The 27,576-nt window shown below is 40.0% G+C and overlaps 2 protein-coding genes across 9 annotated transcripts in view; one reads left to right on the forward strand and one right to left on the reverse strand.

Annotated features, from left to right (window-relative positions):
- Window positions 1-27,576, reverse strand: part of LOC128741252 (flotillin-2) — a 366,737-nt gene that overhangs the window by 68,498 nt on the left and 270,663 nt on the right. The gene's annotated exons all lie outside the window — the stretch shown is intronic.
- Window positions 1,046-26,008, forward strand: LOC128741249 (glucose dehydrogenase [FAD, quinone]-like). 3 transcript variants are annotated; one of them, XM_053836920.1, is made up of 3 exons: window positions 1,046-1,117; window positions 10,869-11,196; window positions 24,257-26,008. In XM_053836920.1, the coding sequence occupies exons 2-3, from the start codon at window positions 10,906-10,908 to the stop codon at window positions 25,841-25,843; spliced, it is 1,878 nt and encodes a 625-aa protein (XP_053692895.1). In that variant the 5' UTR covers window positions 1,046-1,117; window positions 10,869-10,905; the 3' UTR covers window positions 25,844-26,008. The 3 variants fall into 3 exon arrangements, with proteins under 3 accessions (XP_053692895.1, XP_053692893.1, XP_053692894.1); XM_053836918.1 differs by lacking the exon at window positions 24,257-26,008 and adding an exon at window positions 12,193-13,921; XM_053836919.1 differs by lacking the exons at window positions 1,046-1,117; window positions 24,257-26,008 and adding exons at window positions 1,157-1,192; window positions 12,193-13,921.

The raw sequence follows: 27,576 nt of genomic DNA on the forward strand, positions 1-27,576 counted from the left end.
ACATCACAAAAAGAATAAATGAGAGTAAAAAAATCCCATGCTATTAATCCAATCGTGGCAATTTTTAGTTTTATAATTACGGTTATCGGGGATAAGAAGAGGGCTACGTGTTTCAAGCTGATTGCTTATTTTTTGGTCACAGTCGTACCTAAAGATAACTATTATCGGCCTGTTGTATTTTTTTCGTTTAAATTTGGGTGTTTCTTATCAGTTCGTGTTGGCATAGAAGCTTTTTTTCTACGTTCCGTAATTGATGCAGGATTGGTTGTTCGAATGTGTACCTCTATCCGTATTCTCAAAAACGAAGAGAATCGAGAGAAGTATTTTCGCTTTACATCGCTAGTGTAGTGAAAATCTCGTCTACAGTCGTCAACGCGAATTGAATCGATTCTAAGAATCGAAATCCTATTGTGGTAAGAAGGCGACCGAATGTTCTTTTCGAGTTTCATCACATACGAGGAGCGTTCGCGAGAAGCGTGGAGCGAGAAGTGCCTCGCATAAGTATTTGAACAACAACAACAACCGCGGGTTATCATACTCAAACTATTCTGCACAAAATTAATGGCAAATATCCATATGAAATTATACATACTTTTCATGTGCCACTTTAAAAAAAATCTCCTTAAAAATACGCACGAAAATTGTAAATCATCTGAATAGTACGTGCGACTTGTATGAAAATATCTTTTTGAAACATATAGATCATCGTTTATTGAGCACCTTGTATGCAGCCATATGTGGGATACATAGAAGCAATACGTAATATTTTCTCAGTGAAGCAGATTCGATAAAACTGAATTAATTTATGGCGCAGGTTCCTGTTACTAGAAAGATTTTATTTTTTTATTAAGTAAGTTTTGCTTTTACTATTATTTGTATTCAAAATAGAACTCGATTAAATCGACATATCAATTATGTCATATATCAACGCACCTGAACAGCGGTGTACTTCTTCAGCTACTTATTCTCTCTTTCTTGCCCTGTACGGTCGGTATAAAGAACCATATTTAACCGGCGAAACAGTTCAGTTGCTGATTTGTAATAGAAACCGTCGGATGTCCGTAGAATCAAGATAATAAAGTTCGTGAAGCGTGTCAGCGTGTTACCAGCTTACCGTGTAAGTGTTCTGTGTCAGTGATAATATTGTTTTGGTTAATCTAGGTGATCCTAAAAGTCGATTGTTATTCAAAATGTGAGACATCTTTGTGTAGTACCTTTAAAATGTGTGTTATGCCATGGAGCAGAGGGACAGTGACATTGCAGGGTCAAATCGTGAGCTGCATCGTTAGGAAATACTCATCATGACTCACCCCGAAAAGAGTGAAATTAATCTTATTGTTCATTTTCTTCACGTGCAATCGAGCAGTTCCTAAACTGGTTTAAGGTCCCGTTGATAGTTGTGATACTGAGCATTATTAAAAAAATATTACGAGGAAAAAAAACAACGATACGAATCATGCGACCAGAACCCAATCAATCAATAGTTTTACGAACCGTAATTAGCGACTTAACCCTATACTGGAAGAAAAGACTGTTAATCAAAAATAAGTGCGCTTTCTCGCAGCTGGATAAAACTGGTTACTTTCGACTGAGAGAAGTGCATTTAACTGAGATAAAAAATATATCTAGCAATCTGGTATATCATTTCTTATGAATATAAGAACATTATAGGCTGGAACCTGGAAGGTGGTTCAGTGCTGCTGCAAATTTACCATAAAAGTTAAGAGCGACGCAACTAGTCTAATTTTAGACATGCCGTTTGTTGTATGTACAGTAAGAGTTTACTCCAAGAACACCTTTTCAAGGTCAGTGTGCTCGATGTTCAATCAGTGTTGCATTATCACGCGAAACTTGAATATCATGTGTGCTGTTGTTGCTGTTATTGCGGAAAACGAACGAGAAGTAAACTAGTTTCGATTTCTACTTTGTTGCAATTTTTAAACGAAGAACAGAAGGTTATTCAATTGAAATGCAATTATTTTCTTAAACATAAAATAGGCAGCAGCATAATTTAGAGCCCATAGAAGATTTGGTTAAAATGTGCCTAAAAACGTTTTCAGTGCAAAATATCGTGCAAATTACAAAGTACAAGTACAAATTGCTAAGTGATTGTCTTTTAGAAAAAACAAGAAAAGTTTATTGAGTTCTTGCACCAGTTAATCCAATCTGAGATATAATGTTGCCTCCGAGAACTATTTACTTCTCCAGAGCCGGACAAGCATTCCTAGTGTGAGTGGCGTTGACCCGCAATCCCGGCAACTATCCTACATACTGAGAATCGGCTGCGAAGATAGTCTCACTCAGCTGATCAAGGTCCAAAAGTGAAAAGCATAGGGAAGTTTTTTATGCATCATAAGCGGTTTTCTGTGCGCGTTCTTTTTATCTTTGTTATGCTATGACAGAGGTGAAAAAAACGAAGAGCGTGAGTCGACCGGACCCGACAAACCGAACTAATGCATATTATGGCTTTAGAATGAAGGATCAAATGATGTAATGGTGGAATAGTGTAACGACACCAGAAATCGACATTTTTTCAGTCAGCAAACTAGAAAACCGAGATTCTTTGCCGCATAGTTCCATATCTTTTTTTTTTTTTGTTATATTAGGGTAGACGCACCATTAGTGGTGGTAGTACCAGTAGTGGTGGAAACTCGGACTGACCCCAGCTCCATATCGATGAGATTTAGTCTACATTAAACAGAAACATTTTTGCTACGTTTTCAGCGTAAAACATAAGCCCAAATATTTGAAAAAATAGTAAATGTGAAATTTGTGATGCATGTTGAGGCACCAGTTTTCGACCCCCAAGACCCAGTTTTTGCCATTTCTTTGCTCCAGTTTTCGCCACCCCAGAAACATCGTTTGCGTGTAGGGGTTTTTGGTGCCAGGGAAGGTTCTTATGATGGTTAGAGATCCCTCCCCGCACTAAGAGGGGGCGCTCCCATACAAATCTATAGCTATAAAAATGGATTTCTGTCTGTCTGCCCGAATGTTCCTTATAGAATCGAAAACTGCTGAACCCATCGGCGTGAAAATTTGCATGTAGGGGTTTTTGAGGCCGGGGAAGGTTCTTATGATGGTAAGAGACCCCTCCCCCCACTAAGAGGCGGGGCTGCCATACGAATGAAACACAAATTTCTGCATAACTAGAGAACTAATCGAGCAAATGGAACCAAATTTGGCATGTGGGTGTTTTTGGAGGCAGGATTTTTTTCTATAGTGAATTGAGACCCTTAACCTCTTTAGGAAGGGAACTATGACTCCTTCCCCCTTTTAAGAGGGGGAACTTCCATACAAATGAAATACAAATTTCCTCATAACTCCACAACTAATCAAGGAAATGGAACCAAATTTGGCATGTGGGGGTTTTTGGAGCCAAAAATTTTTCCTATGGTGTACTGAGACCTCTTCCTCCTCTAAGAGGGGGGCTCCCATACAAATAAAACACAAATTTCTGCATAACTCGCGAGCTAATCAATCAAATGGAATCAAATTTAGCATGTGGGGGATTTAAAAGGCATGAAGTTATTTGATGATGGTTTGAGACTCCTCACCCCTGTGGTATTGGGGGCGGACTCTCATACAAATGAAACAGAAATTTTTGCGTAACTTGAAAACTAATCGAATTCGGAAAATTTTAGACTCTTTCATAAAACATTAGTCAATAACAAGACCACCAGAAACTACCTATAGTAACACGATATCGGACAGTAACGATATCGGAATTAGCACTTAGGCTTTGCTTTTTGGCCGCAGGCCACGAGTGTTGCCTGCCGTCGGCCACCTGCCGTCGGAAGCGCTGACCATTGCGGGGGGTAGCACCCAGGATTTATGTACAGTAGAGATTCATTTTTGGCAATAGGAAGTTTGTTGGGTCTGCTAGTATTTAAATAAAAAAGCGGAAAAGTTGACCCAAATTGCGATTTATTTTGACCACTCTAACTCAGAAGGGAGAACCTTAAGGTTCGAACGCGCATCATTGATTTCTGGGATTCCAAAAGCAGTTTTTATGCGCAAACTATAAGATATGCTCATAAAAATTTATCGTTGCATTCTGACAGATGCGAAGCACACAATGATAAATTTTCGTGAACATATCTGTTGTTTTGAGCATGAAAACTTCATTTGAAATCCCAGAAATCAATGACGCGTGTTTGAACCTTAGGTGCTAAGCCGTAAAATACTGATCCAAATTTTTTTGGAAAAGGAGCAAATACACAAAACTGAAACAAAAGCGAAGCAGTTTTCAATTTCAATAGGACTTTTTACATGGAATTATTCCTGTTTAACTCTCTAAGGATTAGCGATTTAAGTTAATGGGTCATTACCGTTGAATCGGTGCATGAACCGACAGATTACAAGAATAAAATGTCAGCAATAGGGGAATTAATAAATGGCTGGATTAATAAGCGGCTGGAATTAATAAACGGCTGGACCAACGCACTAGGTATTGAGCCTCGTTGTACACAAAATGATTGGTTTGATGGGAAATGCCAACAAGCGGTGGAGGAGAAAAAAAATGCTTGGAAAAATAGAGAGAACCTGGCCAAATACCGACGAGCTAGGAACCAGTGGACCACGATCCTGAGGAGAAAAAAGCGCCAAAAGGAGGACAGAGATCGTGAAGAATTAGAGCAACTATTCCGAGCTAATGACACGCGCAAGTTTTATGAGAAGGTGAACCAAACTCGGAAGGGCTACACACCGAAACCTGACATGTGTAGTGACGAGGGAGGGAATCTAATTACAAACGAGCGCGAGGTGGTCGACAGGTGGAAGCAGTTCTTCGATGAACACCTCAATGGCGAAGTCGCAGAAAGAGGCGGAACGGAAATTAACCTAGGAGCGCCCATGGAAGATAGTAATGTCCTAGCACCTGATCTCCAAGAAGTCAAACGAGAAATCAGGCTGCTGAAGACCAATAAAGCCAATAAGGCGGAAGGACCGCCTACCGGCCGAGCTTTATAAACATGGCGGAGAAACGCTAACAAAGGCTCTACACTGGGTTATTTCGAGGATTTGGGAGGAGGAAAAGCTACCGGAGGAATGGATGGAGGGAGTGGTTTGTCCCATCTACAAAAAGGGTAATCGGCTAGACTGCTGGAACTATCGTGGTAATACGCTGGTAAACGCCGCCTACGAGGTACTCTCCCAGATCCTGTTACGCCGGCTGTCACCGATAGCACAAGGTTTCGTAGGGAATTATCAGGCGGGTTTCATGGGGGCTCGTGCAATTACGGACCAAATTTTTACTATCCGACAGATCTTGCAGAAATGTCGGGAGTACAACGTGCCCACGCATAACATCTTTATTGATTTCAAAGCAGCATACGATACAGTCCATCGAGACAAGCTATGGCAGATAATGCACGAATACGGTTTTCCAGACAAACTGACGCGACTGATCAGAGCTACATTGGATCGAGTGATGTGTTTCGTACGCATCTCTGGGACATTCTCGAGTCCCTTCGAGACGCGACGAGGGTTGAGACATGGTGACGGTCTATCCTGCATGCTGTTCAACATCGCTCTTGAGGGGGTGATCCGACGAGCGGGCATCGAAATGAGAGGCACGATTTTTACCAAGAGTAGCCAACTTCTAGGCTTTGCAGATGACTTCGATATCATTGCCAGGAACTTTGCGATGGCGGAGGCAATCTACGCCAGACTGAAAGCGGAGTCTAGGAGAATTGGGCTAAAAATAAATGCGTCGAAGACTAAATACATGAAAGGAAGAGGCTCAAAGGAAACAAACGCGCGTCTCCCACGGACAGTAACCGTTGACGGCGACAAACTAGAAGTGGTAGAGGAGTTCGTGTATTTGGGATCGCTGGTGACCGCGGACAACAACACTAGTAGTAGTAAGGAGATCTAGCGGCGCATCCAAGCGGGAAATCGGGCCTACTTTGCCCTTCGTAAAACGCTACGATCAGGAAGCATACGCCGCCGCACGAAGCTAACAATGTACAAAACCATTATTAGACCGGTAGTTCTTTATGGACTTGAAGCCGTGACGCTGCTTACGGAGGACATACGCGCCCTTGCCGTGTTTGAGCGGAAAGTGCTGCGGACGATATTTGGCGGAGTACAAACTGAAAGCGGAGAGTGGCGGAGGCGTATGAATCACGAGCTACAGGCACTGCTTGGGGAGACTCCCATCGTACATCTAGCGAAAGTTAGCAGGCTACGGTGGACCGGACACGTCGTAAGGATGCCAGACTACAGTGCGACGAAAATAGTTCTCTTCAACAACCCCACATACAAATGAAACACAAATTTCCTCAACTTGAAAACTAATCAAGCAAATGGAACCAAATTTGGCATGGGGGGCGGGGGGTTATTGTAGGCATGAATTTATTTTATGATGGTTTGAGACCCCTCACCCCTCTGGTAGGAGGATAAAGACTCTCATACAAATAAAACAGAAATTTTTGCGTACGAGCCATATTTTCTGCTATGCAAGAAGCGGTAAGCTGTGAAAGTAGACTAGTAAAATCTTCTCGGAGCAAAAGACAGTGAATCGACGCCGCTAACTTACGTGCCTGACGCATTCATGTCAAAAGAGAAGGACATCCGAATGGCACGTGATATTTGCGATGCTTTGGCTTTAACGTTATTTGTAACCAATGGCCCTTTTAAAGGCCACAAGCGAGTTAAAGTAATATTATTGAAACATGTCAAGCTACGACGCAGAATCTTATTTAATACAATAATCTGTGGGCTGGTCATTCATTGCTATTTCATCCTTTATGATGTCCGCAAGTGATTTAAAAAATACTCTATGTCTTAATGATTGCAGGCGTTGTACTTATGAATCCCCGTTCACGTATTTTCAAAGCCACCATTGCATTCAATAAAGAGTTTAATTTGAATATTTCGCTCTTCTCTTTTAACAATTCAATTAAACAATGGCACTAACATATGCCAGAAATGCAGTTTACATTAGTCCTTGATCTAATGGTTTGATATAGTCCTACGTCACCCTTTCGTACAACCCTACCTACGTACCTTCCACTACTTGTTTCGCAATGGCCACGTAACTAAACACGTCCTCAAATCGTACGCGAGCTCGAATGACAGTGATCGTATCATCTGCCTCGGTCGATCCAGATCATATCCTTTCCGCTAACAACAACTCCTTCCTGTGACACTTGTGGATGATGCAGAGGATTCCTCGGTCTCGAGTAACAGCAAGTGTCGAACTAACATTCCTTTCCCTCTCAAATTGACCTGCATGGGCGTGGCCAGTTTTGCTATTGATCATCACAAAGAGTTAGATCACCAGAAAATGCACACTGAGAATAATCTGCTACTACCAAGCATCATTCTGATGGTTTTTGTGCAATTTTAGCTGATCTGGATAAGTCGCGGGCAACTCACTAAGCCAAGCTAAAAAGGAAAACCATCTTGATTTTCCAATCTGTTTTTAATATGATGAAGAGAATCTGCTGATCATTCGGAGTCGCTACTTTAAATTTTGAGCTGTAATATAAACTACTTCCACTTTTTTTATGGAAGTTTGATAGCATATGTGCACACAACACAACGAATAAATATATAAATTCATGTGATTGATGTCCATGATAGACGAAGAAATCTTGTATATAACGAAACATAAAAAATTGCTTTAGTAAACAATATAAGTTCTGAAAGATTTTATCTATCACGTACAGACAAGAAGTATAGAATTCATTTTTGGCCAGGAATTGAGTAGTTACAGATATATTTCCTTGAAACACTCGAAATAAAGTATGAATTGTGTTTAGCTATGACAAGCGGGGTCATAATGGGGGGATAATGTATCAAAATGTTATGGATCAGCTATGAAAAATTCTCTTACATAGTGAGTATTATATTTCTTTTGTCGAATTTGTTTATTCAATCCGGGTTGAAACTGGATGAATTTTATCTGTCAGATAGGAGCAAATGAACACAAAAAGTTCATCAAGTTCCAATCCGGATTGAATAAACAAATTCGACATTTGATTAAGTAACAACAATATTTCACTTGAACCATTTTCATAATGTGCCTGCCTATTATGAGCAGTTGCATAATATTTACAAACTGCTATCTATGACAACAATATTATCGCATAAAACGGCAAGATAAATTTCTGTATGTAAACAAGCACCTATTTTTGCAAATGCGAGTGCATTTTTTGCGGTGGAAGTGACATATGACAGTAAGCAAATGTAATATGTTAATTAATTTACTACGCTTCCTAGGGTAGATGAGCCGTGATAACGAGAAAAGCACATTGTTATCAAACGAGTAAAGTACAATTACCCAAGCGATCACTGTCTCCGTTTAGGCACCTCAACCGGTGTTTTGCTCCCAACCGAGTACGTTAGTATGTACCTGTAAGTAGATGGAAAACAAATCATTAGTCATTGTGGAACTTACTCTACATATTTTGGTAAAAAAATTCAAAATAAACCCAGCCCGAACCACAATTTGTATACTGTATAGAACCCTATGATGAACAAATTAAAGCAACGATTAATCACTAGCCTTACTTCACTTGTAGCACTGGAACTTTGTATAATAATCTTGTTTACGTATTGCTCGGACTCCGTCCCTATCTTTCTCATGTAAAATTATTATGTTACCAACAATTTGGTCAAGCGTTGAAAAACTATCACTTCAAATTTCAGAACCGAACAAAAAATTTGTTTTTTACTTATTTAAATTTAACGTAGCTTAACCTAGTTTGAGAGAGACAACACCTTTCACACAACTCTGCTCACATTAATGAATTCATTTAACCCTCTAACGGGCAACATCGTAAAAACGATGCGATCAAGCTAATGACTATTTTATCATGAAAGTACACTCAAAAGAACCTTAAGTTCTGATTTTCATACAAAAATAATTATCTGGAGGAGCGCTAGGTTACAGAAAGTCCAATTTCTCTTTTTCGTTTTTCATGTCTAACGCTCTACCCAGAATTTTTTTCAGTTCAAATACATTACAAAATTGAAATAAAGCATGAAATTTACTCATAGAAAAAATTTAAGGCCAATCATTTTGTTCTAGATATCCTTTTTCTCCATAAGTAAAAATGGGAGTATTCGCGCATTAATTATTTTAGAAATTTTTCGGAATTTTTGTTTTTGAAAGATGATAACTTTTGAATGTATAGTTAGAATGTTGTGATATTAATATCAAAATGTCAAGAAATCTATTCTGAACACATTTTGCATATTGTTAACTCAAAACAAATTTCGTATGCAACTCTGGAGCACCAAAAGCGAAGGCTGTCTACAGACGGCCTTACCCGTTAGAGGGTTAATGTACTTCTTTGTAACACCCTCTTGAATAATTGTTACCCTAATAAAATGAGCCTTATTCCTACTTGTCCTTCCTTCAATTCAATTCATCCATGACGATCATGAACTTTACGAATATTCATCATGCGATAAAACGTATCCTTCTAGCTCGCCATACTCAAGTGAAGCGCAAAAACAGGCGCGGGTTGTTCCCTTGCGTTCCGAAGCCGAAACCGACCGGGTCACGACGGCTGCGAGTGCTGCACACTAACGTAATCACGCAGCCAGAAAATCGAAGGTGGATTCCACCAGAACAGTTTCCACGTCGCCTTGTCTGATCATTACAAAATTAGTATAGAAATAACCAAAAAAATCTAAGAAGGTATTAACGGGAAACTAGCAGTCATTAACTTTTCGTCGGAAAGCCCAATTTCGGAAGCAGTTTTTCGGCCCAAAAGCGGGATTCTGTTTATAAAAATGTAAATACTGCATTCTTCTTGCCAATCTGAACACAGCGAATATATTTTTATAAACAGAATTTTTGTTTCAAACAAAAAAAAACTGCTTTTGAAAATGGCAGAATTGATGACGACTAATTTCACCTTAAGATTTGTAATGAATAATTCTTTTTTTATTAATTTCGTCGGTCACAGCCTTAATGAACTCAAAATGCCTAGTCATTCGATTATTCCAGGATGAGTAAACGCTTCTATGTTTACATGAAAATTCAAGTGGATTGACAGCTTTTACGATAAATCGAAAAGGTGTTTCCGCTGTTACATGTGGTTAATAAAATAGTAATACTCGGATACTAATACACACTGCGTGGACACTGAAATTCTCTTTTCTTAGATGCATATTATTAATCAATAAATTTAGGGGAGAAAGGCTACCTGATATTCAATGGACACGTGCAATAAGCTCGAATATTGCGCTGTTGTGGAGAAGTGAAAAAGGATAATTAGCAAATATTGAAATATTAGCGTATAAAGCAAGTGAAACAAAATAAATTAACTTTACTTAACTCTTCGGGACCGCAAATGTTGTTGAAAAATGAAAAATAACAGATAAGTTTTACTGTCTCAACGAAACAAATTAAATTTAAAATTCAATAATAAAGTGTTGCAATAAACAAAATTTAAAAATTGACTTTAAGGTTAATCGGAAGTACAAACTAATCCGATGAATCTAGAAAATCAGTTTCTGCCTAGTCATGCAACAATGACAACTTATTGTGGCAATCTACCAAAACAAATCAATACTATCAAACGCCGCATTTGTGTTGCGGCTAGAAAATATTAAATGTATCTGTCAGAGGGAGCAATATTAAAGCTATATTAAATATTCGTCAGACATCACACAAACCCCTGTCGTCTTCTCGACAAGCGTAAACAGTCGTTAGGGTGTTCGCTATCAAAAAGTAAATAGATGTACTAAAAACACCGGTACACTGTATTCTATAAAGTTTCGCACAAATAGCTCTGCCCGGTTAGAGCAACAGTGGAATTCGAACAAGGTGGATTACACTCGCAAGGATTTACTTACGGACTAGGCCAAACTTGTGGAACAGTTAATAAAAGCCATTATTTTTTTTGCAGATCGGTTTCGAGTGCCACTTCCGCATAGTGTAGCACTATGGAGGCACTACTCAACAGCCAATGCGCGGCGCAAAGCCTGGGACCTGCCAACCAGCTTTTTGCGATGCTAATCCAGACGATCATGGCGGCACAGTGCAGCATTTCTCCGCCGGATATGTGGCCGAAGGATTATGGACCGACAGCCCTAGCGGAAGGACTGGGTGAATACGATTTTATCATAGTCGGTGCCGGATCCGCCGGTTCTGTAGTGGCCAATCGTCTATCGGAAAATCCAGATTGGAAGGTTTTGCTTCTGGAGGCCGGAGGTGATCCTCCGATCGAGTCTGAGGTATTTAATTTTTTTATGTCTTGCTTTTCTGTTAACTTGCAATTGCATGCATTTGAGAAACTAACCGGCGTGTATTAACATTTTCATATTTTCATTGCCTTTACTAATATGAATTTTGCGTTACTAATAATGTGAAGGAATGTAACATTGGTGTAAATTCTGTGTTTGTGTTTTTGTACTCTAAAGAACGAGAAGCACATATCATGCATCACGTGAAAAAAATATGCAAGAATGGAATGACTGAAACTATATAAGGAAATAATATTGCAAAAAATTCCATGGAATGCATGTTTTAACAAGTTCAAAGTCTCCCTGAGTGAATATTCAATATTGGTGCTACTGTGGATTTTAAAATAGATAAATTAGATAATACCAGTACTTGTGTACTCCAAGGAACTGTTGAACCACGAAACACAAATACTAATGAAACAAGGCAAAGCATGGCTAAGTAAATTCTAATAATGCGTAGCAGATTAAATTTGCATTCCATTAACAGGGCTCACGTCGTTAAAGTGGTTTTTGCTGAACGAAACGTGATTGAAGTGAAGCTTTAATTGACAAATAAGTTGTTTTTCTCTCTGCGAAAAGAAGGATATTGTATTATCTCTGCTTCAGCAGGAGCACGCTGGCTAGAGTTATTATCTGGCAGCTATGATTCATAAAATGATATACTGTCCTTTTCATCTTATCAAATGTGTCGTGATGCACTGAGTATCAATGTTAAATAAAATTCACATTAACAAATGACCTGTTTGGCTACCATCAGGGATAGAGATGAATAAGACACTAATCGGTAATTGAAATCCAATGATAATTATTTTGAAAAAGGGTGTTGACCTCATCAAACATGATTGACAATTAGAAACCGTGCGATTTCATTTCAAGCTTAACAAAAGTTGGTGTAACTAATATTTAATTTAGTATTTTCTAATCAAATGTTTCGTGCTGTCACGTGCTTGCTAATCACGATTATGCAGGATACATTTTTTCTTGTAGTTGGTACCTTTATTCTTCTATCTGCAAAATACTACACACGACTGGGCCTATACAGTAGAGAAATCGAAACGTGCGTGTAAAAGTATGACGAACGGATGTTTCTGGCCGCGAGGGAAATTACTCGGTGGTTCCGGGGCCATAAACGTGATGGTGTACATTAGAGGTAATCGGCGAGATTATGACCAGTGGGAACAGCAGGGCAATCCAGGCTGGGGCTGGAAACATGCACTGGAGTACTTCAAGAAGTCCGAAAATAATGTCGACCCACTGATAGCTGATTTGAATGGAGGAAAGTTTCATGGCAAAGGCGGTTATTTGACAGTCAACTCGTTCAATACGGATTCTGAGTTGGTGGATTTAATGATCAAAGGTGCAAAAGAGATCGGATATACCGAGGAATCAGATATGAATGCAGAAACCCACATTGGTTTTAACAGGATACAAGGCACTATCGTGGACGGAACTAGGTGCAGCCCAGCAAAAGCCTTTTTGGCGTCGATAAAAGACCGACCCAACTTGCATGTCATTAAGCATGCAACTGCAACACAGGTTCTGTTCAATCCGGATAAAAGTGTCAGTGGTGTGAAATTTTTGATAAACGAAAAAGACGAATTGCAAGTTAAAGTGCGGAAAGAGGTGATACTGTCTGGTGGTGCAGTCAACAGCCCACAACTATTATTACTTTCCGGTATTGGTCGTGAAAAAGATTTGCGGAAACATGGTATTACAACAGTTTCTAATCTGAGTGTTGGAAAAAATCTCCAAGACCATAATGTTGTACCCATTTACTATAAAGTTTATAAATCCACTGCCTCACCATTTGACATTAAATCCGAGTACGTAGATCATTTGTATGAATTTCTAACCAAACGAAGTGGTCCTCTATCCAATCATGGATTATCAGGGTTGACTGGATTTGTCAACACCGTCAACAGCACAGATCCGTTCCCAGACATTCAATACCACTACTTTATGGGCCGAAAGCAATCCGGACGAACAAAGCAAATTATTGCGCTTATTGATTATGAAGATGCTGTCATGAATTCGCTGCTGGCTGCGGAGGAACAAGCTGACCTGATTGGAATATACGTGGTTTTACTAAACCCAAAATCATGGGGAAAACTCAAGCTTAGAACAACCAATCCTCTGGACAAACCATTCATCGATGCGGGCTATCTCTATCACATGGATGACGTTAAGTCGATGATTGGCGGAATTCGTATTCAGCAGAAAATAATGAGCTCATCTGCCCTAAGGATCGCTGAGCCCGAGCTGGTTCACGTTGACATACCGGGTTGTGCAGCACTGACATATGATAGCGATCAATATTGGGAGTGTTACGTTCGGCACATGGCTACCACGCTCTATCACCCGTCCGGTACAGCGAAAATGGGACCGGATTCCGACCCGGAAGCTGTTGTTGATCCTAGACTCCGAGTACGAGGAGTTAAAGGATTGCGTGTGGTCGATGCAAGCATAATGCCGGCCGTTGTGAGCGGGAATACCAATGCACCGACCATGATGATCGGGGAGAAGGCGGCCGATATGATCAAACAGGATAATGGAATGGTCGTGGAAGAGTTGCAAACACACAAAGATGAGCTGTGATTTGTCTCGAATGTTTAGCGTATAATTTGTTATATTCGTTATGTTTTTAGGGCAGATAAAATAAAATATTTTGAACCGCAATGCTATTTACAAGAAAACTAATAAAGCAATGAAATTATAAAGGGCATATTAAAAGCTGAGAATATTCCAATTAAAAGCAATGAAGCAGTCAAAAAAAAAGAAACCCTCGACGATCTTGCAGATTTGTATATTCTTGCGAAAGTGATCAGATTTAAGTTATCTAATTGGTTTCGAATGTTTACATTCGATAATGCAACATGGCATCATAACAGTTTACGAAACTAACAGGCATTCTTTTTAAAAAGTCAGCTATTGAAGGTTTTTGTCAATTGGCACTAAATATTTGACTTTGTATTTTGTTTGTTAAGGGTTACTTTACTCTAACTTCACGGCAACAGACCGATTATCAACCCAGTGCCCAATACAGGATATTCCATTAAGTAACTACTCGATTCGCGTAGCTGTCCTTTAGTCACCCTCAATAACTGCTACAGTAGCATCACTGCCAACAGGGCACATCAAACGACTGCTAGATCCCGCTATCGCCGGTCTCCATCAGGATTTTTGACTTTACTTTAGACTTGGCTTGCAAATGGCACTATTCGTTGCCGTTTCGTCGGTATTCGCCTTTTATCTAACGGCTCTGCTTGTTGTTACATTTCAAGCAATATTGTAAAGCTTGCTTCAGATTGCGTGATTGCAGTTATTTATTATTGAATTCAAGATCTTTTCTTACACAAATATAGCATTTTCATCATACTTAAAAAAAATACTGATAAAATTATTCGTGACGGTTTCGAAGGAATTCTCGAACTTTTACTGTAATATGGCTCATTAGGCGGCGCACACTGTCTTTCGTCCATAGTTTTGGCTATCTTATTCCACCAAGTCTTCATCTGATTGATGTCTTTGACAACTTTCCCCTTTGCCTTGATTCTCATTTCATGATTGCCCAGTATTTCTCAATAGGGCGAAACTGGGGCAAAATGGTAGGTTAAGGTCTTTCGGTACAAACTGGACCCCTTTCTCTGTGTACCATTCTTGCAGCTTGCCAAATCTGGCCAAAACATCCTGGCCTTTTTGGGGACACTCCTTTTGGTACAGATCCGACGTCATTGTCTTATCTGTAACGAAAACTTTCGTTTTTCTGCCAAATCATAAATTTTCGTGCAAATTTGTCGGCAAAAACAAATTTAAATTTGCTTGGAACATCTCCCGACCCGTTGCCAAGTAAAATTATTGATCTGGCATATGCCCGAAGTCAGCCTTGACATAGGTTTCATCGTCCATCAGAAGACACCCGTCGAACTTGGTTAGCATAGCACCCGGTCGTATAGCTTTCGAGCACAGATTTTGGCCACATTATTCTGTTTTATGATCCGAAAGATTAGGATTCCTCCTGATGGTTTTCAAAATCTTACCACACAGTTCTACTCCGATGATTAGCTTGAGGCTTTCGTGTCGTCGTCGTTTCCTTCTACCATTTGATAATGCGCCATACGGCATTTCTGGGCCATTTCAGCTGTTAAGCTAGCCTAGATGCAGACCAGAATGGATTTTCCAAATAACTGTGCACAATTTCTTCCCTTCTTTCGGCTTCCATGTGGTTTGTTTACAAAATACAGTCGTTTTGCGGAATGTCAAAAATACATAGGTGAAGCTAACAAAATTTCCGACACGTGGGCACCAAGAACTTACAAATTCGTCCACCAAGGTGGCCACAATATGAGCAAAAGTTTGTTCCAGTTCTAAATGAAGCAAGTTTTAAATTTCATTGCCACACTGATTGCAACTTTTATATCCAATTTTGGTAATGAAATCCATTATAAGTGTATAATAAAACCCTAATTGCCATATGAGATGTCATTAGCGTACTGTGGAAAATAAACTCATTAGGCCGTATGAATAAAAGAGTTAGAGAAAATGCTCCCATACGATTTAAACGGGAAAAGCAAAGTAAACTGTTTTATTCATTCGGCCTATTGACTACTTCAAAAATATCACTCTACCAGAAAACATAAAGGGTACGGCACTAGTTCTTCAGCCTACTTTCTTTTTCTGTCTTTTGTTCTTCATAAGGACAAACTATCACTAACATGTCTTTATGTCCTGCAGAAAAGCTTGGCATTATGTGAGGCTTCATGATATTTAAAACTTCGCTTCCGTGCTTTTCGTATATAATACCATCCAACGAGATGTTGAATAATAAGTTTGACAGCCATCTAACTAACTAAGTTAGCGTCATCTAACTTTAAATCACCTTCCATAATGAAAGAGTCAGCTGTCTGACTCGCTTTTCTAATGCTTTATGTGGCACTGGCAAGTGTGGTATACATCCGTCCATTCAGTTTTGTTGAGAAACCATGTTCAAAAATGGTTTTGTCATAATATTCGTTTCGCTTAACTAAACCAGACGCCGTTTTGAAGTGAATTAACACTTTTATTCACCAGCCAGGGTTTCTTACAAGGGCCTCAGTCCGCCAAACAGTATGAGAGAAAATATTGAATGCAGAGCTAAGCAAGCTTATGCCTCAAAAGCTACTACAATCGTAATGCAACTTTTTTTTACCAATTTGAGATTGCACAATACAGCTAATTCGCTTCAAGACTGCCAAAACAACGGTGAGCATGCCCGGTTTCCTAGTCACTTTGTTGTTCTGCAGTTTTTAACTGCTTGCTCCATCTCGTCCAAAGTTGACGGATACACACGATGTTCATCTATTTTTATCCAATGCATTCAAAAATCTTCATTTTCCACGTCGTTTGTTTATCGGTAAGCCGTCTTCGATTTATCGGTAAGTACGTTTTGCTGCCGTTACGAATTATGCGAGTTGGCACGGTCTAGAGCCGGGGTGGCTCGTGCTTTTTCAAGCTGTGGTCTCCATTAAACTCGATCTTGAGCTACTCAGCGCCAACTTCCCAGGTATTTCAGAAGTCACAAATCACTTCGACCTGATCAAGCTATCTTGAACGTTGAGCCGTCCTGTTCCTGGTGCCGGTGGGGTTATTGAAGAGAACCATTTCGGTCGCACTATCGTTCGACATCCTTACGACGTATTCGTCCCACCGTAGCCTACCGACTTTCACCAGATGTATGATGGGAATATCTCCAAGCTTTTAGTTTGTACTTCGCCAAATATTGTCTGCAGCACCTTCCGCTCAAACACGCCAAGGACGCCTATGACCTTCGTGAGCAGCGTCGCGGCTTCAAATTCGAACTACGGTCTAATAAGGGTTTTGTACATTGTTAGCTTCTTACGGCGGCATATGCTTCATGATCGAAGCGTTTTGCGAAGGGTAAAGTAGGCCCGATTTCCCGCATGAATGCGCTGCTGGCCTTACTAGTCAAGGGGTTTCCAACAGCAATGATTACTACGCACCTTTGAAAAAAGTTACTGATTACCTCTGATTACCAGTAATCAATCTCTTGTGATTACTATAAATTAATCATGATTACCAATGATTACTTAAGATTATCATTGATTACTATACTGATTACCATTGATTACCTAATTAATTCGTAAATGATTACAAAAGTAATCTCTGATTACTACGCACTTATACGCCTTACTGGAAACCCCTTGTTACTAGTATTGTCCACGTTCACTAGTAATCCCACATACACGAATTAATTTAGCACTTCTATTTCATCGCCGTCAATGGTTACCGTTCATGGGACTTTGTCCTTTTGACCTTCTTCCTTTCATATATTTAATCTCCGACGCATTTATTTTTAGCTCAATCTTCCTAGACTCCGCTTTTTGTCTGGCGTAGATTGTATCCGCGACGCAAAATTACTGGTTTTGTCATCAAAATCATCTGCAAAGGCTAGGAGCTGGCTACCCTTAGTGAAAATCGTGCCTCCTGTTTCTACGGCCGCTCGTCACATCACACCCTCAAAAGCGACGTTGAACAGTATGCATGGTAAGCCGTTACCTTGTTCTAACCCTCGCCACGTCTCGACTCAAGAGTATCCCCGAGATGCTTACTAAACACATCACTCGATCCAATACAACTCTAATCAGTCACGTCAGTTTATCAGGAAACTGTTCGTGTTCGTGCATTATCTGTCATAGCTGGTCTCAATCGATTGTATCGTATATTGCTTTGAAATCAATAAAGATCTGACGCGTGGGTACGTTGTACTCCCGACATTTCTGCAAAATCTGTCGGATGGTAAAAATCAAGTCCGTAGTAGCGCGAGCCCTCCTTAAGCACGGCCGGTAATTCCCTTCGAAACCCAGTGCTATCGGTGACAGTTGGCGTAATAGGGTGTGGGAGAGTATCTTGTAGGCGGCATTTACCAACATTATGCCGCGATAGTTGCAGCAGTCGAGGAGACTACCCTTTTTGAGATAGGACATACTTCACCATATCATTGTATCCTTCTTTGGCACTAGGTCTAGGAAAGCAGTGCGATGAAGAGCTATATCGATGGACGCTGGCAAGCTTTACGTCATTGTAAAGGCGTTATTTTTTTTGTAAATTTCTCATTCCGGCAAGACGGCACGACATGCCATGCCTCAAAACACGACATACCATGCCTCAAAACAGGCTTGCGCGTTGGATATTCCTGGAACGTAAAATGTCAAAAAAGAAGAATGCGAGATTTTTCAAACTGCTCCACTTGGCTTCATTTTTAAAGAATAAGGTATGAAGTTAACATTTGAAATGTAAACTTGTGCAACTATTCGTGCTACTTTTAAGATGGTTGTGGATCGAACACAGATTTGTAAATTTTGTGAAATAATGTTGCTTTCTGTCGGTGATCATCTTTTAGCAAATAAATTCAAATCATTTTCACTCATTCATTTGAACATACAAAAAAGAGTGCATAATTTACGCACTGGCCTTCAACTAGCACGAAAGTTTGTCACAAATAGGTGCAAAACGTGGTATGCAATAAATGTGTTGATCATTTGATTCAACTGGTTTACACAGGTCATTTCTGAATCTGTGTTATATTTACTCCTAGCGCAGAAGGTTTTATTTTGGGAACGGTTCAACACGAAACCACAGCACGACATTCATGTTAAGTAACACCTATTATGGCTGCATAACAAAGTAATGGTTTTCTTCCCAATGTTCGGATTGTTTCATTCGCATAGATTGTAGCAATGGTCTACGAGCTACAGCGAACCTACGTTGACTGGGAATACCACGCGGAGCGTTCGAGAAGGCACAGCCTCAGTACCGTAAACGGAGTAAGCTGGCCAAGAGGTTTGGTTCTTGGAGGTTCCGGAACAATCAATGCGTTGAAGTACGTACGCGGAAATCAGCGAGATTACGACCAGTGGGAGCAACTCGGTAACCCTGGGTGGGATTGGGAAAATGTTGTAAATTACTTTAAAAAATCCGAAGACAACAAAGTTCCTGCGATAGCAAATGCGGACGGTGGCAAATGGCACGGTATCGGAGGATATTTAAGTGTAGATTATTACGATATGAGTGACCCCATGAATAGAGTACTGATGGCTACCTTCAGAGACATCGGATTTAAAAAGTTGCTAGATATGAATGCCGATGAATATGTTGGGTACGGTCGAGCGCAGTTTACTATTGTTAACGGAACTCGTTGTAGTCCGGCCAAAGCTTTTCTGAGTTCGATTCGAGAGCGCAAAAATTTACACGTTATAAAGCATGCTTTTGCAACTTCACTTTCATTCGCAACCAACGACACAGTACAGGGTGTTAATTTTGTTTTACGGAACAAATACTCTCTTAGAGCAATAGCTAAGAAAGAGGTTATTTTGTCGGCGGGAACGGTGAATACTCCCAAACTACTGATGCTCTCAGGAATAGGACAACAACCAGAGCTTATGTCCCTCGGAATACAACCCCGTGTTGAATTGAACGTAGGCGAAAATCTTCAGGACCATGTTATAGTTCCACTATTTTTTAAATTCAATCGCTCTGCCCGACGTGTGGAAAACTTGACTCTCGAAAAAGTTATAAATCTCTTTATATTTAGTCTTATCAACCGAAGACAACCGCTGACAACCGACGTATCAAGTGTTTCGGCGTTCGCTAATACGATCAATGCCGACGATCCGTTTCCGGATGTTCAATTTTCATATCAGCTATTTAAAAAGGGTGGTTCTGCTTCGTTACTTGTAACTCGTGATTTTGGGTTCAACAGAGGAATTAGGCAGTCTATACACAGAGCGGAGCTTGAGGCTGATGTAGTGATGGGTAGGCTCGTTGTCTTGAATCCCAAATCTCGAGGGAAGATTAGCTTAGCAAGTACAGATCCATATGTGGATCCGGCAATTGATGCTGGATATTTTAACGTTTATGATGATTTGACAACACTGATTCGAGCTATCAGAATCCACGAACAAATGCTAGACACAAAATCGTTCCGCCGTAATGATGCTGAAATTGTTCGAGTGGATATCCCCGCATGTAGATTTATTCAGTATGCTACCGATGAGTATTGGGAGTGCTACATTCGACACCTCACTAACACTATGTACCATCCGGCTGGGACATGCAAAATGGGACCTGAAGACGATCCGGATGCGGTGGTGGATTCACGGTTGAAGGTTAAACACGTAAAAAATATGCGAGTCATTGATGCCAGTATTATGCCACTGATTGTGAGTGGTAATCTCAATGCTCCGACGATTATGATCGGTGAAAAGGGGGCAGATTTCATAAAAGAAGACTACGACGTTCAGTTAGATTGAGTGTATGGCACCGTGTTGTAAATACTATAAGATAATGCACTGTTGAAATTGCACTCAATTGATGTAAGGACTAAGGAAAACATAGATTTTAACTGTCGAGATATCGTTGTAGATAATTGGAATGGAGTCCACTATGGTGCGAACCAGGGTAGACTGGCAATATACTACGGAGCGTTCGGAAGAGTCAAGTCTCAGTATAATAAACGGGACATACTGGCCTCGTGGGAAACTGCTTGGTGGATCCGGTGCCATCAATGGAATGCAGTATATCCGTGGGAATCGCCGAGATTACAATGAATGGGAGAAGCTCGGTAATCCTGGTTGGGGCTGGAACGATGTGCTGAAATATTTCATAAAATCAGAAAACAATCGAATCCCCGAGGTAGTCAATGGGTACGACGGAAAGTATCACGGAGTGGGAGGTTATCTGTCGATAGATTTTTTCTACCGCTCAACACCGTATAACGGTATTCTTCGCCGAGCAACTCGAGAAGCTGGCTTCAAACAAATCGTTGATATCAACGCCGAAGAACATATAGGTTACTCGATGTTTCAATATAATATCGAAGGGGCAACCAGGGATAGTACAGCAAAGGCATTTCTCGTACCGGTACAAGATCGCGAAAATTTACATATAATAAAAAATGCACTGGCAGTATCGCTTAAGTTCGGTTCAGAAAATGTCGTTCAAGGGGTTAATATGGTAATCAAAGATCAATTTGCACTGGAAGCTATTGCAAAACGAGAAGTTATTTTGTCGGCCGGAACAGTAAATACCGCTCAATTACTTATGTTATCAGGCATAGGAAAGCGCGAAGATTTAGAACCTCTAAATATCCCGGTGCGCGCAGATTTAGATGTGGGAGAAAATTTACAAGACCATGTTTTTGTGCCGATTTTTTTCGGGCTTGGCAAATTAATAACTGACATCGAACAGATACAATATGATACCCTAATTGACCTGTTTGAATTTACGCTACTCAACCGTAGCCATCCGGTTATGTACGATCGAGTCATTAACATAGTAGGGTTTGCTAATACAAAGAGCAAAACCGCGCTCTTTCCTGACGTTCAATTTTTTAATATGTTTTTCGCCCAAAACGACGTCGATGCGGTGGAATTCTTTGCGGGGATAGGATACAATTCGAATATCTTAAAAATGATAAGAGAGTACATTCAACAACAAGTAGTAGTGGCAGTCTTGGTCACGGGTATTGATCCTAGATCTCGGGGAAAAATTCGTATAGTATCTGTGGATCCTTATGAACACCCATCGATCACAACGGGATATTTTAGTGACCAGGACGATCTAGACGTCATAAGGCAGGGTATTCGAATTCAGCAGGAATTGTTTGAAACGGAAACATTCAAAGAATACGATACAACTCCTCTAACCATAGAACTTCCCGAATGCGATACACTAGAGTACGATACCGATGACTATTGGGATTGTTATATAAGACACATGAGTACCACAATATACCATCCAGTGGGTACAGCGAAAATGGGTCCCAGTACTGATACTGAATCCGTTGTCGACCCACAGCTTAAGGTACATGGAATTCAGGGTTTGCGGGTAGCAGACGCTAGCATAATGCCAACAATAACTAGTGGTAATACTAATGCACCAACTATTATGATAGCCGAAAAAGTATCGGATATGATTAAAGACTCACATAAATAAAGTATTTAATGGTGTTTGTTACCTTGTCCCAATAAAGAAGCTGTTTTTTGTTCTGTGCTTGTGTTTCATTTCTTCAAGCTAGATTTACTAGGGTGAAAGGTTTTGACGTGACCTATTTACTACATTCTAGATACCGGATATGTTTTTCACAGTACAGCGTACGGATTGGGACTGGGCTTTCTTCGCAGAACCTTCGGAGCAGCACAGCATGAGTTCGGTCCAAGGCAGTTTCTGGCCAAGAGGTAAGATGCTAGGGGGAAGCGGAGCACTTAACGCTATGCTTTACGTACGAGGCAATCGCAAAGATTACGAGCATTGGGAGGAGCTCGGTAATCTTGGCTGGGGATATGATAGTGTACTGCAATACTTCCGTAAGTCGGAGGACAATAAGGATCCGGAGATTGCTGACTCGTTTGACGGCAAATATCACGGCAAAGGAGGATATTTGAAAGTTCAAAAATTTCCTGTGGATGATCCACTGTTAGATGTGGTCCTGGAGGCTGGAAAGCAGCTAGGGTATAAAGTTTTGAACGATATAAATGGAGAAGAAAACATTGGTTTCACGCGATTACAAGGTACGATCGACAACGGAGCTCGCTGTAGTCCAGCAAAAGCATTTCTAGTTCCGATCAAAGATAGACCAAATTTGCATATAATCAAACATGCTAGAGTAATCAATGTGGAGCAGGATAAGAAAGGTGTCTATCGGTGGGTTAACTTTTACCTCCAAAACCAGCATCTCAGGGCCGCAAAAGCTAGCAAAGAAATAATCATATCGGCTGGAACAATCAATACTCCCCAAATTTTAATGCTCTCTGGTATCGGTCCTAAGTCCCTTTTAGAAGAAGTTGGTGTCACTGTCACTGCAGATTTACCTGTGGGTAAAAATCTGCAAGACCATTTAATTGTACCTGTTTTATACAAGCTAAACAAATCTACGGCAAAAAATTATGACACACAGAAAGAATATCTAAAAAATTTAAATGAGTATCTCCTGCACAAGACAGGTCCTCTAGCATCTCACGCAGTTACTTCAATATCGGCTTTCGTGAATACAGTAAACGAGACTGCTAGCTATCCCGACATTCAGTTCCACTTTTTCGAATTCAAGAAGGGCGCGAAGAAAACAGTTTTGTACACCGAAAAAGTTGGCTACAACGAGGAAATAGCAGAATCATTCATGCAGGCAAGTGAAGAAGCCGATGTGTTGATGGTATTTGCAACACTTCTGACTCCCAAGTCGTCTGGCTATGTTAAGATCGTAAGCTCTGACTGGAAAATATATCGCCCGCCTGAAATTTACCCCAAGTACCTGGACGATTTCGAAGATATTTCTACGGTACGACGTGCGATCAGAATCTTACAACGGATGAGTGAAACGGAAATATTGAAGAAAAACGAAGCAGAGCTGCATCGGATGAATCTTCCGGAATGTGATAAACTGAAATACGATGGGGACGACTATTGGGAGTGTTACATTCGTCATATGACTATTACGTTATATCACCCAGTGGGAACTGCCAAAATGGGTCCTAGCGGTGATCCATCTGCAGTAGTCGATAGCCGTTTGAAGGTTAAAAAGGTTTCCGGACTGCGAGTTGTGGACGGCAGTATTATGCCTGTAATTGTGTCCGGGAATACCAACGCACCGATAATGATGATTGGGGAAAAAGCTTCCGACTTGATCAAAGAAGACTGGTTAAAGAAGAAATCAAAACACACCGAGTTATAGGATATAATTATTGAAATTTGTTTTGTTTTTCTCTTGGTACAATTAGACCACTTAGTAGGAGTCACATATAAATTATAAAATTTTAATACTTAAATGCCGAAATACATACTTAATAGCATGTTAGTAACTTTTTTGCATGTGAGTGTTGCTTAATTCGTTATAATTCTCAAATAGACTCTATTTTTAGTGGTCATATCATCACCCTGAAGTCATTAGTACATTTCATTCCATGCATTTTGCTTGCCACATTCATTTTTTGACAATTCAGGTTACAATATGCATGCTGTATTTGCTGTGAATAGCGGATTGATTGTTTGTACCATTACACAGATCCCACTAATGCTGATGCATATGATGAATACTACCCATAGTTGGAACTATTACGCAGAAAAAAGTCCTTTGGCGAGTAAAGGGTATAAAAACGGAAGCTATTGGCCTCGAGGCAAGCTGCTGGGCGGATGCAGTGCTACCAATGCGATGTTATACGTGAGAGGAAACAGTCGCGACTACGACCGTTGGGAAGAACAGGGAAACCCAACCTGGGGCTGGAAGGATGTGCTATCTTATTTCAAAAAATCAGAGAATAATGGCGCCTATCATATTCAACAAGAGAAAGGAGCTTTCCACGGTACAGAAGGTCCGCTAAAAGTAAATTCGTTCATGTCAAACGACATGACTAAGCTGCTAATTACGGAGGCAGCAGCTGAGCTCGGTCAGTTCGAGATAATGGATGTGAATAGCGATGAATTTATCGGATACTGTGTTGTCCAAGGTACTGTTCAAGATGGCAAACGTTGCAGTACTGCGAAAGCTTTCTTAAATCCCATAAAAGACCGTCCGAACCTGCATATAATTAAAAATGCCCACGTTACGAGAGTAAATTTTAATAAAGACAAGGCCGAAGGAGTTTCCTTTGATATCGGTGAAAGTAAGAATATGGTGGCAAAAGTTAAAAAAGAAGTTGTTCTCTCTGCCGGGTCAGTAAATACGCCACAAATTTTACAACTCTCTGGCATTGGACCGAAAGAGGAACTAGAGAAGCACGAAATTCCTATCGTGAAAAACGCTCCATTCGTTGGTGAGAATCTACAAGATCATGTAATAGTGCCCATAGTACTGTCTTTCCACAAATCACGCCCAATAACAATAGCCTGGGACGAATTTGTAGATAATGTTTACTCGTACTTTAAATATGGCTTAGGACCCCTTGGATCCATTGCAGCCACAGACCTTGTAGCATTTGTAAACACACAAAGTTCGTCCGCTAGATTCCCTGATATTCAGTATCATCATTTTGTTTATAAAGCAAAACTGCCGGACTTTGCTCAAATCATCCAAAAATTCGGAATGGAAGATTATATTGTAGCACAAATAGCGGAAGCTAACCAGAAAGCAGAAATATTGAACGTTTACGTCACACTTCTGAATCCCAAATCCAAGGGAACGATAAAACTGCGAAGTTCCAATCCGTATGATGCACCAATAATCAATGCAAACTATCTAGAAGATCACCGTGACGTTGCTACCCTAATTCGAGGTATCCGATGGTTCCGAAAAATGCTGAAAACCCAAAACTTTATGGATCATGAAGTAGAAGAAGTTCACCTTAAAATTCCCGAGTGTGACATGTTAGAGTTTGAATCGGACAGTTACTGGGAGTGCTACGTGCGTTACATGTCTACGACTATTTATCACCCGGTAGGTACAGCAAAGATGGGTCCCAGCAGCGAACAGGGTGCCGTAGTAGATTCACGGTTGAAATTACACGGTCTCGACGGTTTACGAGTGGCCGACGCTAGTATTATGCCCGACATAGTGAGCGGAAACACTAATGCAGCAACTATTATGATTGGAGAAAAGGCGGCCGATTTCATCAAAGAGGATTATAGCGAGGAGAAAGTTCATAACGAGCTTTAGAATATCGGTACTTTGAGCGTGCAACAGACGAGGCTACAAGGTACACTAAAATACTGTACTAATCATCATGAATTCAAGGCTGATTGATAATGAAAACGATGTTACCTCATCTGTAGAAAGCTTCAAGGTATAGTTTTCCAGCACAATAATTAGTTACCATTTGCTAAACATACATATACCAAGGATTTTTGTTTCGAACACTTAACGTAATATTCATTTCTAAATAGTTCGAAACAACATAAAGCAAAATAGTATAACAAATAAACTATTCAACAGTTTTATAAGTGTGTTTTATTCAAAAAGAAACTACTTGGGTTTATGGCTGATTCCCGTCGTAGTAAGGAAAGCCACCAAGCCACTTCAATTTTCGTCATTTCTTCTATGGATTTAACGAATGATTCAAAAGTTTTTGTGTTTATTTGACTTAAACACACAACAAGACAAGACAAATGTCATTCTGCAAAAATTTCTAATAGTCATGCAAGTTTTCTCGGCTGCAGAATAACGACAATGTGTTGCGTGAGTTTTTTTCATTTTATGAGTGACGGAAATTGAAACGATCAGTCGACATTTTTTCTTCGTCGCACGAAATAAGGTAGGAAGTTTAGCTGCTAAGAGTTCTTTAATGAAAAAAAGCACTCAAATAGATCTCAGCTCACCTTTATTGATTGCGCATGATAGCCAGCAAACTAAAATATTAGGGAATAGCTAATTTTACATTGTGTGTCGTAAAACACGCAGATATTTTGAATAATTTGTATTGGATAGAACGGGAATAGGCAATTACGACGAAGCAGCAACAGACCCTACATAATTACTTAGCATCAATTCATACCTAGATATAAAATAACCCACAAGAGATTATAATTACGACACCGTACTGTTGTTTAAGCCTTTGTGTAGACAACCATATGAACAAATAACGCGATGTACTGTAGCGACGAGTATCGAAAGGAGAAGTATCGATGTTATATTTCGATATATCGCAAAAAAATCGACAATCCAAAGCCATGTTAAACTTATCAATGTGTATTAAGTATTTACTGAGATATGCTGTAATTTTTGTTGTGTTTGGCACATAGATTTTATTTATTCAGCACATTGCAAAAATCTATATTCGTGAGGACCGCATATGGAAATAATTGGTAATATTTTCTGGTAAGAAGAGTGTAGAGATAAATGTTGCTGGATTGAACGTGTAAATAATGCGAAAATATATTATGCAAAAACGTCAAAATATCATATTTATTGACTGAAATTTAAACTTGAAGTCCGTCTACCGGTAGAAAATCGGAATGTTTTAAGGTCTTATTTTGATCCGGTCTGACCTGACTATCCTCTGGTCCCTGGTCCGATACTGGTCCGGAATTATTTCAAAAGAAGCCTGGTTCTAAAAAGTAGATCAATTTCAAGGAGATGATTACGTGTAATAAAAATTTTCTGGAACAATAGCTAATCAAAATAATTCTGTAGAAAAGGCCGAAATGTATCTGAACGATAACATCGTGTCTTGTTACAATATTGTGTGAAATTATTCACTAAAGAAAGTGCTATACAGAGCAGCCATTGTATTATGCAAAATATTGCTTTATTTGGGCTAGTACTTTAATAAAACTTGTTGAGGACTCCTGTTTCTGCTCAAGTGACTTTCAGATTTAGGACTTTTTGTGGAGTTGTCCTAATTTTCAGAATCGGTCGAAGCCGTTGCAGTTTTGCGGTCAAATAATTCCGGG

The sequence above is a fragment of the Sabethes cyaneus genome, chromosome 3 (genome assembly GCF_943734655.1).
Source record: "Sabethes cyaneus chromosome 3, idSabCyanKW18_F2, whole genome shotgun sequence".
Classification (NCBI taxonomy): Eukaryota; Metazoa; Arthropoda; class Insecta; order Diptera; family Culicidae; genus Sabethes; species Sabethes cyaneus.